Raw genomic sequence first — 15645 nt, 5'->3', positions numbered from 1 at the left:
GTGTTTGGACATATGGTTTGAGCAAGAATTTCTGAACTTTAGAAAAGTTCAAGTTATTTCTGGATAAGAAAGTATTCTATTATCATGATAATCTTCTCTCAGTGAGATATAAAGAGCCGTGTGGACTTAAACAAGTTTCAGCCATTCACCCTGTCATGTGAATGAAGAGCACCCATTCCTATTGCCGTAACATCCTGATATCCAAGGTTACCTGCTCGTTACTTACTTTGGCATGCATCCTTCAGGTCTTCTGCCTTAGCTGTCTGGCTTAAGACACCCAAGCAAAGAACAGTATACTTTAAAGTTTTGTGAACAGTACCTTCAGACTTTAACATTTTGGGTTACAGTGTTTGCCTGCCTTAGAGAATGTCTTTTAATTTCATACAAAACCCAGAATATCTAAATAGGGTTTATTCATTTCTATGTGGAATATAACTTTTCAGTCCTATTCTCGGGTACCAATTTTTTTTCTTTTACTTTTCCTTGTAATTTTCAGGTTTAGACACTAATGTCTACTCCAGTAACCTTCCTACCACTCTTTTCTCCATTAGCCACAAAGAGTTTGTCTCTGGTTAGTTCACATGCCAATTGCTCAGATTTGCCTGACTGGATCTACAAAACAGAGATCAGTGGATTTATCTTGTTTCAAGTAAAGCAAAAGATCTTTCTCCCAAATGATAGTGTTCTAAATGCACTCTCATATTTACGTACCACAGCATTCCTGATTTTTTTTTTTTAAATATTCAATCTAGAATTATGATAACTGCTTTGGAAAATGATAGCATTTATCATCTTTCCATGTCTATAAGGATGACCTGAAATCTCCTTAGAGATGTTACCCTGGGGTAAAAGTTTCAACTTTTCCAAACATGCTGGCAATCATTGCTTTATTTTCTACACCATTTATTCATTTAACACATAGTTTGCCCTCATTTTTTTTTGTGTTTCCGTCTTTCTCCTTGGATTTCATGAATCACCTTCACTACCATTCCTCCTGTGTGTCCTTTCTTTTCTCTCTAGACTTTGTATATCGTTGAAAAAGTCTTGTCTCTTTAAAAGTTTACTTGCTATCTTGAGCAATCCAGTTGCTCTTTCCTTGGACCTTATCTGTTGAGACTTGCTCTAAGCATTACCATTAGTGTCAATAAACCCCTTAACTTCTCTGATGACTGATTTCCCCCCTTTTCTCTAGGAAACTATTGCTTAGACAAACTGTTAGCATTCATCCCAATCCTGTCTCCAATAACTTTCCTATTTATTTTCAGCATAGGAATGCTTTTAACCTAGTGTAGAAATTATTTAATTTTCCTCATATACCATGTTCTTGTTTATTACAGCTTCCAGCTGTTTTTATTCTGTGGCTTTTTTCCTCCATCCTGAATCACTACTTTTTCACATTTCACCTAATAATGATGTACAGTTCAAGAATTAGTAAGTAACCTCTACAAAGTTGCTATAATTCAAAACACTGAAGTTAATAATCTTCCATGATGACTCACACACCATTGTCCAAAGTTCTCTGGAATAGGTGTTGCACAGAATATGCTGTTACACTCGACTCTTTGGTAGCTGTATTGCATCATCTATGCTGAATTTAGACTGAATCTCTAATACTTAAGTACATGCTTACGCTTTATAAAAACCTTATAATAAAAAAATCCTTTGAAAAATCTCTATTTAGACAATATCTCTGTTACTGAAAATCCTGATTATCTGAACAACTTTTTCCAAATTCAGATTATACATGGAATTAAGATAGGGAGTTATTCAGTGATTCAAGCAGATTCCCTGCTGGTACTGACAGAAATGGGCATTAAGTCAGGAGTGGAAGATCAAGTGTCAAAAGCACCAAAATATGTTTTAAAAGTGGAAATCATTGAAATTTGTGAAATCTGTGGACTCTCACTCTGAAATGCTTTATTTGATTTGTTAATCTTCCTTATACCATCCATTAATGGCGGTAGAACAGAAACAGTAGTCACTTTTTGCCACTTTTGCCATTATAAATTTATAGTCCAAAGATGGTGGGATATTAAAGTTCTGATAACTCTATTTGTGAATTACTGAAATCAAAATGACAAGATCCTCAAGGCTGCTGAACAAATTCCTTTAGCTTCTGCAGAGCACTGTCTTGCATTTCTGAAAATCCAAGTTTTTCTTTTATATAATTACAGGTATCTCTGACCACAATTAGCAGTTCTTCACTTATTATAAAATTTCTGTGGCCTATAAAATCCTGGAGTGAGGCAGCTGACAGATGCAGAACTATGTATTTGAGTTTGAAATTTGAATTCAATTACTGAAAATTCTTTCTCTTTTTGCTACATGGATGATAACAGCATATGATGAAATGTGTTAGAATATTCTCCATTCTCTTCACTCTCCTGACCAGTGAGAGGACTTGATGAAAAGGCATGAAGCTGAGGCAGGGGAGATTTATGTTGGATACCAGGAAAAGTTTTTTCACACAGAGGGTGAGTGAGCACTGGAACAGGGTAGTAGTCACAGCACCAAGCCTGTCTCAGTTCAAGAAGCATTTGGACAATGCTCACGGGCACATGGTGTGATTCTTGGGGTGTCCTGTGCGGGGCCAGGATTTGTATTCAATGATCCTGATGGGTCCCTTCCAGCTCAGCGTATTCTATGATTCTGCAATTCTATAATACCTCCACAAACAGGTCATAATACTACCTACTGTTTGGCTGATTCATGGAAACACCTTTGCTCCAGTAATGGCCAGATTTAACTTCCATTTGTTCACTGCAGCGAGGGAAGAGACAGCACAAGAAAAACTAGTGTTACTAATTTTGTAAGCTTGGTATCAAAGACGCTGAATAACTTCTTGTTACTAGTACTTGGGCTGATAGTGGATGCTGTCACAAGGCCTATTCTCTGCTGAATCCATAATAATGTTTTTGTCCAAGATACTCTTGCCGCAGGGAGGGACAGGTAAGTGTTTCTTCTACACTGAAGCGTGCATAACCACAGATGAATGTCTCTCCCATTCATGCAGAGCCCCACCTGTTAGTGGAGCAAGATCGTTTCTTCTGGTTCCATACACATACCAAACACTCTCTGTTCACCTGTGTGATAAATATGGACCTTTGCAACAAATCCCTTTCATAACAGACAGCAAAATATGACACAATGCAAGAGAGAACAGAGCACCTAGGAAGGAACTTCGGGCTCAGAGTAGAAAAGTCTGTAATACCTACTCACTCATGGGCAGCAGTATCACTGTATCACTGTAACACATAATCACTGAGCACAGGGACACCAAGCTTAAACTGTGGACCAGTGGCTCTGTAAGTCAAGTTTACTGAAGAAAATCAGTCAAAAACCCTCTTTAGAAAATATTTCCACTCTTTGTTTTTGTTGGGGTGAAACAACATGATATATCACAACTAGCTCAATGGAATGGGTCACACCTCAACAAATTTACATCGTAGTGATACAGCTATCTATGTCTGAGCTATGTATATAACAACTCTCTGTAATCAGTGGTAAGAAGCACAAATATTTTGAAGCACAGATCTGTTCATTCCAAAGTACATAAAGTAACTCAGTATCCTAGTAATCCAAACAGTATGCTATGTGTGAATAATTATTATTGGTCGCTATAAAGGAAGACAATTTATCCACCTTTGATACAAATACCTTACTAGAGATAGGTGCTGATGTGTGAGGTGGTTTTCACTTTATTTTTTTCACCCACCACAGGGAGACGTCTTCCTAGCTACCATTTATGAACTATACAATATTGCTTCTGGAGTGTAAATAAATTATTGGGACCGGTGTTGTTTAACTTCTTTGTCAGCGACATGTACAGTAGGATCGAGTGCACCCTCAGGAGGTTTGATAATGACACCAAGCTGTGTGGCACAGTCAACACTTTGGAGAGCAGGGATGCCATCCAGAGGGACCTGGGCAGGCTTGAGACGTGGGCCTGTATGAACCTCATGAAGTTCAACAGGCAAAGTGTAAGGTCCTGCACCTAGATTGGGGCAACCCAAAGCATGAGTACAGGCTGGGCAAAGAATGGATTGAGAACAGCCCTAAGGAGAAGAACTTCGAAGTGTTGGTGGATGAGAAGTCAACAGTCTTGGTAACATACACTGGCAGTCCCAGGAAGCTAGAAGTATCATGGGCTGCACAAAGAGAAATGAGGCAGCAGGTCAAGGAAGGTGATTCTACCCCTCTACTGTGCTCTCATGACACTCTACCAGGAGTGTTGCATCCAGCTTTGGGGCCCCCACTGTAAAAAGAACATGGAACATTGTTGGAACAAGTCTACAAAGATGCTCACAGGGCTGGAGAACCTCTTCTGCAAAGCTGCAGAGAGAATTGGGGTTGTACAGCCTGGAGAAGAGAAGGCTCTGGGGAAGAGACCTTACAGCAGCGTTCCAGTACCTAAAGATGGCCTGCCACGAGAAAGCTGGAAGAGTGACTTTTTGTGAGGACATGTAGTGACAGGACAAGAGGTAATGGCTCTAGCTGAAAGACAGTAGGTTTAGATTAGATATGAGGGAGAAATTCTTCCCTATGAGGTTGGAGAAGCCCCAGAACAGGTTGTCCAGAAGTTGTGGATGCCCCATTCCTGGAAATATTCAAGGCCAGGTTTGTTGAGGCTCTGCAAAACCCAGTCTAGTGGAAAGTAGTTCCAACACTGTCCATGGCAAGGAGGGTTGGACCTAGATGATATTTAAGGTCATTTCCAACCCAAACCGTTCTATAATACTATGATGACAAGTACATTTTTTAATATTTATCTTTCTGCTACTTGGGCATCTACTCAGTGTAGTCTATATTTTCTGTAGCATGAATCATAATGTGTATTGATTTTGGAAACAGGTATTTTATTTTTGTATATAGGACAATTTCCACACAAAATAATGACTAAATTGCAACACAAAATCAAGGAAAAAAATAAAAGGAACTGAATATATTGTGGAACAGTGAGAGAGAGTAGCAGTTCAGGAATTATTACACCATTTTTAAAAACATTTAGCTACAGAGCACATTGCCACGAGAAGCAATATTCTTCATACATCAGAAGACAATCTATTTAATTGTTGGAACATTTGCTAAAATTTACAGGAATATTTGGTAGCAGGTAGTATATTTTGTTTCCTTAAATTAAAATTACTTGTAATTGTTTTTTTCTTTTCTTCAATTTATCACCAGATAATCAGACAAAAGTGAAAAGGATAACAGTTTCTGTGAAGAAGGCAATAGAACAGAAACAACTAAAAAGAACTCATTATCATCTGATGCATCAAAAATGCGTCTGTATCTCTGGAGAAGAAAGAAATTCTCACAAAAATGCAATAAGAGCTATAAAACAATGTACCTGACTTGTAAAGGTGTGTGTCTATATTTGTGCTAAAATAGGGAACATAAGAAATTGTATTTTACTTATATCAATAGAATTTTTCCTACTTTACTAATTATTACTTATTATTCAATTGTGACATCAAATATTTGCCATAAAGTCATAGAAACAGTCCCTTACTAAGTTAACAACTGAAAAAGTATAAGTTTTTCACCTAGGCTATAATAATTTTCTTGTCAGGGGGACATTATTTAATTAAAACATTAATAGAGGTCTACTGTTTTTCTAACTATTTCCTGAAAGTTGATGAACATTTATAACTTTTTTGCAACACTTTGAGAAAACTAGACAGAATATCTGGTCTGTGAAAATAAGAACTCTTCACAGAACAGTGTTATCACAACAATGTATTAGTAAATAAATGAATACAATTTTATTGATTATACTTTCAGCATAGAATGACTTATATTTAGAATATGTTTTTGTGACTCAGAACAAACTTATTCCTGCTTTTCCTTTTTTTAACTTTTTTTTCAGTACATAATTCAAATGAGGGAGCAAGTAATAACTAATGGAATAGTTTAAAGGTTCTTCAAATAATTGATTATGAATAAGGAGAAAGATTTTGTGCCACAGGTCATAGATAAAAGCTCTTATCAGTGAACTTCGTGAATAATTTGATGCAAATCAATAGAGTGCAAGTGCAAAAACTGGTCAGGGTTAGATCAGAATCAGACCCAACACTAGTTATTAACTTACGTTGTTAGCAGCAATTACTGCCAAGTAATTTGCAGCATTTCCTCCATGAACCTTTGTTTCAAAGCCAAGTTTTAGATGGCCTCAACTGATTTTATATAATTGCTATGTTGTGCTTTTTAAGCCTGTGTATATTAATTGTGTTCTTCAGTTATGAAAGTCTCAAAATAACCCCTTCTACTTTTAAAGTTTTGAAAAGCATACTAAAAAAATTACAGCTAAAATGAAAAAAAAAAAGTCAAAGATGTATTTAATGTCTACCTCTTTTGTTAATATTTAAAAACAATTTTCTGACTGCATTTGTCTTAATTTCCTTACACTGGTTTTTATTAGTCTTGATCTTAGTATGTTATATTAACAATCAGCAGCATCATAACTACAGTGGGTTTGAAAGATTTATTTTTTGTGGTTTTTGGTATAGGATATGTTGGGTCCTGAGATCTTTACAGTAAAATAACCCCCAAACCTGCTGAAAAACATGAGGAAGCTCAGGTTCCAGAAAACAAAAAAGAAGCAAAAAGCAACTATAAAACTATATTTGTGAAAGCCAGTGGTTCATAACTGCGGATATAACAGCTTTGTATTTAAAGTACACTAAGCCTTATTGTTACAGTGCAAAGTGGAGGACTGCTACAGCATAAATCTTTGTACTCAAGATGAATACCTTTTCCATACGTCAAGGTAGTAAAGTGTTATAACAGCATTTAAAACTTGCAATATATAGAAGACATCAAAAGGATGTCTACTGAAGTTGCAATTGAACCAATGTAAAAATAATATGAAATCCCTAATGATTCATTTGTGTCATCCTGTCTCCCTCCCCCCCCCCCAATTTACTTTTACCACTATTATTTCCAGAAAGTTCCTACAGACCTGTCTAGAAACCACGCAGCAGACAAACAACCTTCAGATCAAAATTCCCCTTTATAACACTTGAAGTGTAATGAGAAAAGCTAAGAAAGAACCATATTTGCAGTATAAATGTGACTTATTAGAAATAAAAAAGCCTTGGCACAGTGATTCATCATGCAACATTTCCAGAATGACTATGACACTCAAGTACTTCCCTTGTATTATAATGTCAATGGAGCATTTTGATGGATTTCCAACTCCTCTGTTTCCCAACTGTTTATTTTGACTTAAACAAACAAACAAATAATATGGAACAAGTCCTGTCTTTGCAAATTTCAGGGAGGTTTCTGTGGATGCTGTCAGAGATTGGAGTTTCTAATGAAAAGTGAACTTTAACCAGTTTGTAGATCTGTGCATCTGTGGTCTGGAGCAATAGTGTTCAGAATACAAATTTCAATATAGAATATTTTTGCAGCATATTATGAAGAATCTCTATTTTCCAGCTGACAGAATCTGCTCTCCTTTTAAGGCAATTGGTAAAACTGACATTATTCCCTGTCCTACAATTTAAATCTTAATTTCAAGTTTAGATGTAGTGAACTGACCACATTAGCTTGTACTTTGTAATTCCTGTTTTTCTCTACTTTGTCATGGTTATAATCCAATATTCATGTGGTTTTTGATAGAAATATTGTACTACTGTACTCATTAATATCACAGGTGAGTGAAAATTAAAAGTTAAAACACTTGACTAAGATTTTTGAAATTATGTGATTAGAGTAGCTTCCACTGAATGCTACCAAAACCTTTCCCATTGGCTTGTGAATCTTATGAAGGAGTAGCTTTCAGGTCTGTGTACCATTTAATTAAATAATTGTATTTAAAAAGGAATATGAAATGTGACAAATTTGAATTATATCAGTAATTTCTGTATGATCCCTTGAACTCGTTTCAGAATGGAAAACAGATGATAACATCCTAGTACAGGAAAATCAGATAAATAACAAACACTCTGGGAACTAATCTTCTGCTTTGTTACAGAAATGTGTTAGCCAGCAGATTTACAATTGCAAATCTAGCAACAATAAATCTTGGAAGAAGCCATGCTTACAGTGAAAACTGTATCCTGGTATGAGGTGTGTGACATTCACTTTTCATCTAAAATTAGAAGTATGTTTTGTGGATGTGCTAAATGTGTGTGCATTTGTATATATATACAAGTTATTACAGATATAGATAGAACTAGATATACTTTTTGGGTTTCCTTTAGTAAAACCATTTCACCATTTCTCTTCTAAGAAGAAAATTAGAAAAAGAAGGAAAATTCTTTCTCTAAGGAACAAGGATGTTTGAACTGGAAATATTGTAGTCCAGTATAATGTGTATTGTAATTCTGAGGGGAAAAAGTGCCTGCAAATATTTTCTGATTGTTACAGAATTTATAAGAAAATAGAAGTAGAAATTTTTATTTTTTTTTTAAGTTTCAGTGTTTGGGGGTTTTTTGTGTGTTTTGTTGGGTTTTGTTTGTTTGTTTGTTTGTTTTTGTTGTTGTTGTTGTTGTTTGTTTGGGGGTTTTTGGGGGGTGGTGGTTTTTTTGCTTTTTTTTTCTAGTCCAAGACATGGGGTATTTTCAGCTTCTTCACTTTCCATGAACATATTAAACCTTACACTCTCAGATTGCTCTTCATCCTGCTTGGTACTGTGTAACATTAGGCTAAAGTTGTGATCATTTGTGAACCCAGGCCTATGGTAATCTATATAATTAAGAATGTAAACAAACCCCCTTTTTACACAATTTGTGTGTAACATTATATGGCTGCTGCTGCCAAAGTGTTCCACAAAAAGAAACATGTTCAGACCTTTAAAGAAAAACTCTGAGGAATTCAATATATTTTTAAAGTTTTTTTTAAGAAAAGAGATCTATTTTGGGTTCACTGTACCATTTAGATGACAGCAGAATAATTAAAAACCTTTTTTCTGCCACTTTGTGTAAGGAAAACTACGAAAGCTGAGAATATTAGCATTTCTTATTCCTAAGAAAAATAAGTACATGTGAAATACATATTCTCTGACATATTGCTTTGGTAGTGAGCATGTTACGTTTTATGCACAATAATTATACGAAGAACTGAAAAAGTTCTTCGAATTATAGATTGCCTGGATAATAGTTGTACTCTGAGGTGATAATGATAGTAATAAGCTGAAATTTGCTTGGATGATCAGCACATTCTGGAGAAAGCAGGGACAAAAATAAGCCAAGGGCAGGATACAGTGGCTAAAAGTAGAGTTGCTGTTTGTTCCTTACAATTTTTCCCTGAAAAATAAGTGGCATATAGCTAAAGTTATAAATCTGGCTTGAAAAATTAAATTGCTGCTATACTTTCTTGTTTAGTTAGCTTGCCAAACTCCACAGACACAGAAATTTTGCAGGCAGTAGAAGACAGTATTTAGCCTTTAACAACAACATAAATGTTTTGCTGAGGATAAAGTTTGCATAAAACTATTCCTTTGCTATCACTGCCAAGAAAGATTTAAAATTTCATCTCCAAACTAAATAAAATTCTGATGTATTGAACTACATAAGCTGAGAGAATGCAAGCAAACTTATTAGGAAAGATGTCAGTAAGAAACTTTGGTTTCATAGTTTGCACTCTGAATATTTTCTCATTATAGGTTAATGATGGCGCAATCCTCCTTTGACCACCTCATTGAGTGTGCACAAGCAGTCAATTATTGTTTTCTTTCAGTGTATAATCATCCATACCTCTGCAATGTGTCTTTTGAGAAGAAATGTTCCCAAAGCCACTGTAAAATGTATCAATTGCTGGAAGCTGGAGTTAAACCTGCAGCAAATGCATTTTAAAAAACATTGTATACTAATCAGTTAATTGCAGTAGTTAGGGACATACAGGAGCTCTCAATCTCATTTCTAACACTGACACTTCACTTTTAACAGTTCTTTAGTAGACCTCCTTTCCCTCTGTCCTGTTTTAAATCACCGCAGTACACTGCAAGTGTGAGTGGTAAAGTTGACAGCTAGATACTCTGTGCACTATAATAATGTTTTGCTCTTCTTTCACGACTAACTGTTGCACCAATGAAACTGCAGTACCAGAATGGAGTCTGCCGTCTGTTTTTGTTTCTTGTCTGTTTTTCATAAGACTAAGTTTCCTTTTTAAATATTTCATCAGTAGCAAATTGAATCGGAAAAATCCACATAGGTGATTTCTTGTCAGAAATCAAATTAAAAAAAAAAAATTAAAAATATACTTGCAATAATTGTGTAGTGCCTGTGTGGTACTTGTCTAATATCTTCCATCATCATGAGTTCTTAGAAACCCAAACCTATCTATATATTCATTTGCAAAGTATCCTGCATTGCAAAGGACACTTAATGGTGGAAAAGAATAATGTCATATTTCTGCAAAAAGCAAAGAAAAATCTGTTTCTACTCAGGATTGTTCTAAGAAAAACTGCAGAATATCTGTCCGCTGAGGAGAAATTATATGAGATTCAAGTGCTGTAATTTGCAATGAAGAGGAAGAACTGTAAGATGAGAGCAGGTTTAACTAACTAGAAAAGTCATGTAAGTTCATATTAAATCAAAAGAAGACTAGTAAGTTGTCACTGTATGGAATTAAATTTATCAATGCATTTAGTACTCACAGTTCAGAAATGTTCAGTATTTGAAGAACTGCATTTTCAGTTCATGTAATCCAATTAAAAATATTTAATCATAGCAGTGTAAGAAGTTCTGAAAGACAAAGTGTGAAATTTGTTGACAATATTTGTCTCATGATTTATTTTCCCGTTTCTTCTCTTTTTGATGGCATGTAAAGCAAAATAATATGAACATTTTATTCTATTAGACTATGATGTGTAGTTTTAGTGAAGCTACAGTTGTACAAATAATGTGTTTAAATACAAGTCAAGATCAAATCTACTAACTTTTTTAAAATGAATGTAGAGAAATAGCTTTCTGACTATTTAACAGTGATAACTGCTAAAAGTTAATGAGTGAATTTTTGATATGGCATTTCAAATTCATTCATTTTTGTCCTATCCAATCCCTAATTCCATCATAAATTGAAGTGTAGAATTTGTTAAATAATACACACTGACAACATATTTCTGTGGCTATGTACTTTAGTACAGTATTTCATTGTTCAGTTTATACAAAGACCACAAAGAATATTTCTCAAAATTAGTCATGACAATTTGTTTTGGAAAAAAGTTTTAAAATTCAAAACACAAAAAATGAGAGTGTCATAACTTTACGAATACCTCCAAATAAAAGTTCTCTATTTTCTTTCTCATTTTTCCCCAGATCTGACCCACAAAAAAAGCTGCTTGCTTTGATCTGAAAAGATGGTACTTCTTAGGGAGCTAAACTTTCTTTACTAATTTTGGAATAACTGTTAATGCTAATAGAAATTAGAAAAAAAAGACAAATTAAATTTATTTGCTCAAATTAGGCTTAAGCATTATGCTAGCAATCAAGAGGGGATACTAACCTGAGTATTATGTAAAGGCATTTTGTCAAATCAGTTTGTGCCCATGGCTGTACAGCCAATATGGAAAATTCAGCATGAATATTAAAGATAGAAAGCACCTTGCCTGATGGTGAGCATTTCCAGAAGCTTGCCAGTGGATTAAAAAGGGAGTGTTTGTAAAAAGGAATGTTCTGGCTTCAAAAAAGGAAAGGATATTTTGGGTGGTTAATTTCATTACAGTAAGAATATGTCTGCTTTTTGTCCTAATAATTTCAGATGTCTCTCTCCAGGACTAAAATATAAAAGCATTCAAAAATCTCTGGGCAAAAGAGGGAAAAAAAATCTTGTTTATTGATTTTTTGCTGCTATATGAAGATGCAAAAATTTCTGTGTACAGTGAGATGTACTGATTTTCTAAATTCTTTTCCAGCATCTCTTTTAACAGATTGAAGCTTACTAATCATCAAAACTTTCTACTGAACCCCTGGCTTCTGAGGAAATTAGCAATCCGATTAATATTCTGTGTTTCTGGGCACAAGATGACTCTGATTATAGTTAATATTCTTCTATATTTAGCTTTAAAAAATTCTTTGAGTTCACAAATTCTATTGCTACAGCTCAAACATTATGAGTTTTATTGCCTTTCTGCTTTCATTACCTCTTTTCTGTTTTCCTGCATCATTTTTGTCTAGATAGCAGTATTAGCTTTTATGTATTTTTTTAGCATTCTGTCTAAATTTTTAAATATTTCTTAGACTGAGTTTTAATTTTGAGGTGAGTTTTAGCACTATATCAAATCCAAAAATATAATTTTTTCAAGTGTCAAAACACCACTGTTTCCTCCTACAAGTATATTTGTCTTTATGAATCTATCTCTATGTGTCTCAAGAACAAGGCAAAATCAGCTGCAAAGCAAATGTAAGCATTAGCAGCACATGATAAATTGTCATCACACTAAAATTATTTACTGGAGTTTTTAGTATCAAAGTTATTAATACAATTCAAAGCAGTGTTTCTTAAAGGATATTATATAAAACTATTGGCTTTATGCTTTTTTAGTATTTTGGGTTAGACAACCACGCATATGAATCACTGTGTGCCACTAACACTCACAGGACACAGCCACCTTTCGCATTACCCATGCATTTTCTAAGTTACTTTTCTTTTTGTTCTGTAGCTGTTTATTATCTTATCTTGTATTCTGAAACTTTCACATTGTGTCATACTGAGCATGGCTCAAACAAAGCTTTCTGTCAAAACTCTGTCTGAACTGAATTTCATACATAGCAGTGAATTGAGAACACTCAGGACTGTGGCTCTGCTTTGCATTACATAATAATCTTCCAGTCATTCCACCCAGCCTGTGACAAATACGTGCTCTGGTTTATTACATACCAAAATGGTTCTTAGACCACAGCACTATCTTTCCCCTACTCTTGCCAAATCAGTTTATATTTTAAAGGAAGAAAGGAGTTTTGTGTGGATTGCACTGAAAATTGTGCTGTTTTAGGCATGAAACTATTACAGGGGCTTGCACGTGAGTTTGATGGGAAAGCTACAAGAAATGATAGGAACCATGGTTCTTATCTGCTGCATGTGGGGGTATATCTATGTTTACTCTTGAAAAAAATACCAGTATGTTTACTGTATGTGTGATAAAGTGGCAATTATTTTCTGCCTTTCTAATGGTATGCACTTTCTAGATATCTTTTGGATAGATGCTGGATTAATTTAGTTTCACTATTTTCCTCTACTATATTACTTTCTGACTAAATAATGGATTTATATATAAGTTCATACAAGTTTAATGGTTTCCATGTAACACTGGAACTGATATACTCTCTCATGTCAAAACTTTGTAAAATAATAATGGCATCACTGCATAAAATTATTAATGTCATCGAGTATAGGGATTTATAAAGTCTTGGATTTTCTTATGGCACACTCATGTTGTGATCTAAAACATATGTGAAAGATTGGGTAAATTAAACAGTATTATCAATACTGAAATAAGGTGTTACTTAAATTCTTTTGATTCATTAGGAGAAAAAAGAATAATTTTTCATCTGTGATATAAAGGATACCCACAGTAATCACTACATTTTTGCATTACTATAGAAAGAAAAGATTAAACAGAGGAATATTCTAAGGGCCAAATCTGTCTCCTCACTGGATCTAATGAAGTTTGCAGATAATTGTACCAGTAGTTGAGGAAATAAATAAACAGTATATTAACAATAAACTGTGAAAAACTCCTATGCTTCTTGCAACATCTCCTTATGGAGATGTTTGGTCTCATGTTGACTATGTCCAGCTAGAAATTTCTCACATCTCCCCCCAATAAAACCACCAAGGGTGTATTTTTGAGGGAATATTATCTACTCTTGTATGTTCTGATAATCAAGCTTGTACTTTGTCATTCATTAAGCATTCCTTTTGTGCCCTAGTAGTCTAATGTCTTTTCTGTCATAAAGAGATGGTTTTGGCAGAAAGGAAATTATTTTCTCTTAACACATTCAATGACATTTTTATTGCAATACTTTCAATGTCTTTTCTCTCTTTTCTTTGCAACAGGTTTTTCGTTCTATATCCTGGATATCAGATTTCAAAAGGACCATGGGATTTGTTTAATTTTAAAGCATTATTACATTAGCATTGCTAATTAATAGATAGATTATTAACACAAATTACTGCCATGGAACTTCATAAGCATGAAGGCACATACATACAAAATCAGCAATTTAATGTAGCAATTACTGTAAACGTGGCTGTCAATAGTTCATGAATCTTATATGACAATCCTTGAGGATTCAAATTTTATGTATTTATGTTTTTACATACACATTTATGAAAGCACTCACAGATATAAGTATGTTTAATGCAGGCATATATTTTTTTATTAGTTTGCAGTTATACCTGACTTTCCTAAGCATACATTTCATTCAAAGAGTACCATATGTAATCAGTCAAAAATGCAAGGCCTTACCTTTAGAATCAGGACTTGATTTCTTAGATCTGTTATATTTCACTTCCTCAGCACGCTCTGCCCTAGGGTCTGTGATCAGCACTACAGTCAGAATACCAGGCATGACCTCTATATATACACAATTCAGTAATAACAACAAGTGAATACTTGTTTCAGTTTCACATTTATCAAATGATATTACTCTTAGAAAGAGATCCTTCAAGCAAACACTTAATCTGCATGGAATTGCGAGTGATCTTGATGATACACTTAGGGGAAAAAAAAGGAGATTATTGTACAACACGGCAGATGAAAATACCCGCAGCCATTGCACGTACCACTCATTCTGTTAACCATGTAATATACATTGTCATTTTGACGTGTAGACTATTTCTCTTCCTCTATCACCTCCATGTCAATCCAATTCACTCATTCTTGCCAATGATGAAATGAAAAAAAAAAGGAAAGAAAAGGAAACAGGGAAAGATTGTTATCCCAGATCTGCATTTGCGGTACATTTTAAAGCCAGTTAGATTAACCATTGGGAAGATGTTAGTCTAGATAAGAGAATCCCCACTGGTTTTCTGTCTCCCTTAGACAATGAAATCACGTAGCTGTGTCTGTGCCTCTGTTTTGGATTGTTCTGTTTTAACACATAACAGATTGAGGGCTGCCTACTATTCCTAATTAACTCAAGTTAAACTAATGAGAGAGAGGGTGGAGGGAGTGCCAAAAAAAGAAAAGAGATCATGAGTTGGAAGAGATTGAATTACAACTTAAAGGGGATGGAGAAAGGAAAAGAAAAAAGGAAGGAGGGGGAGGAGATGCAAATAAGGTTAAGGCTGAAAAGCAGGGAAGAAGAAGAACCTGAGAACAGATTTGCGCTTCATTTCCAACAAAAGGCAAAGATGTCTTGCAAAATCATCAAAGCAATATAAGCAATCCAACATTGTGCTGTCAGATTCTTTCTTCTAGTTAGAGAATACTTCAGCACCCACTACTGTCCTGGTTCTGCTCTCATACTACTGTTACAGGTAGGTTAGTTGTTGGGCTTGACAGCACAACCTGTAATGAAATGGCAGTTTTAAAGTAAAGCGAGAGTCAATTTTCAAGTCTGCATATATTGTGTTCAATGCAATGTTTAGAAGGGCGCTTTTTTGCCCCAGGCTCAGGAGAAGGCTGGCCAAAAATCCCATGTTTCTGCGCCTGAGGTTTCCTCTCTCTAGCTGAGATGGGGACGGGAGCCT

The 15645-nt window shown here is 34.9% G+C and overlaps 1 protein-coding gene across 1 annotated transcript in view; it reads right to left on the bottom strand.

Annotated features, from left to right (window-relative positions):
- The window catches only part of ALDH1A1 (aldehyde dehydrogenase 1 family member A1), a 50149-nt gene extending 34754 nt beyond the window's left edge, over positions 1–15395 (bottom strand). The window contains exon 1 of the mRNA XM_027729020.2: positions 14420–15395. Within this exon, the coding sequence (XP_027584821.1) occupies positions 14420–14522 (103 nt within the window). The 5' untranslated portion in view covers positions 14523–15395. The remainder of the gene's footprint in view (positions 1–14419) is intronic.
- Between the last annotated feature and the right edge of the window lie 250 nt (positions 15396–15645).

The sequence above is a fragment of the Pipra filicauda genome, unplaced genomic scaffold (genome assembly GCF_003945595.2).
Source record: "Pipra filicauda isolate LSUMZ 115617 unplaced genomic scaffold, ASM394559v2 scaffold37_size4185640_pilon, whole genome shotgun sequence".
Taxonomy (NCBI): Eukaryota; Metazoa; Chordata; class Aves; order Passeriformes; family Pipridae; genus Pipra; species Pipra filicauda.
This window is presented reverse-complemented; position numbering and strand designations above follow the sequence as displayed.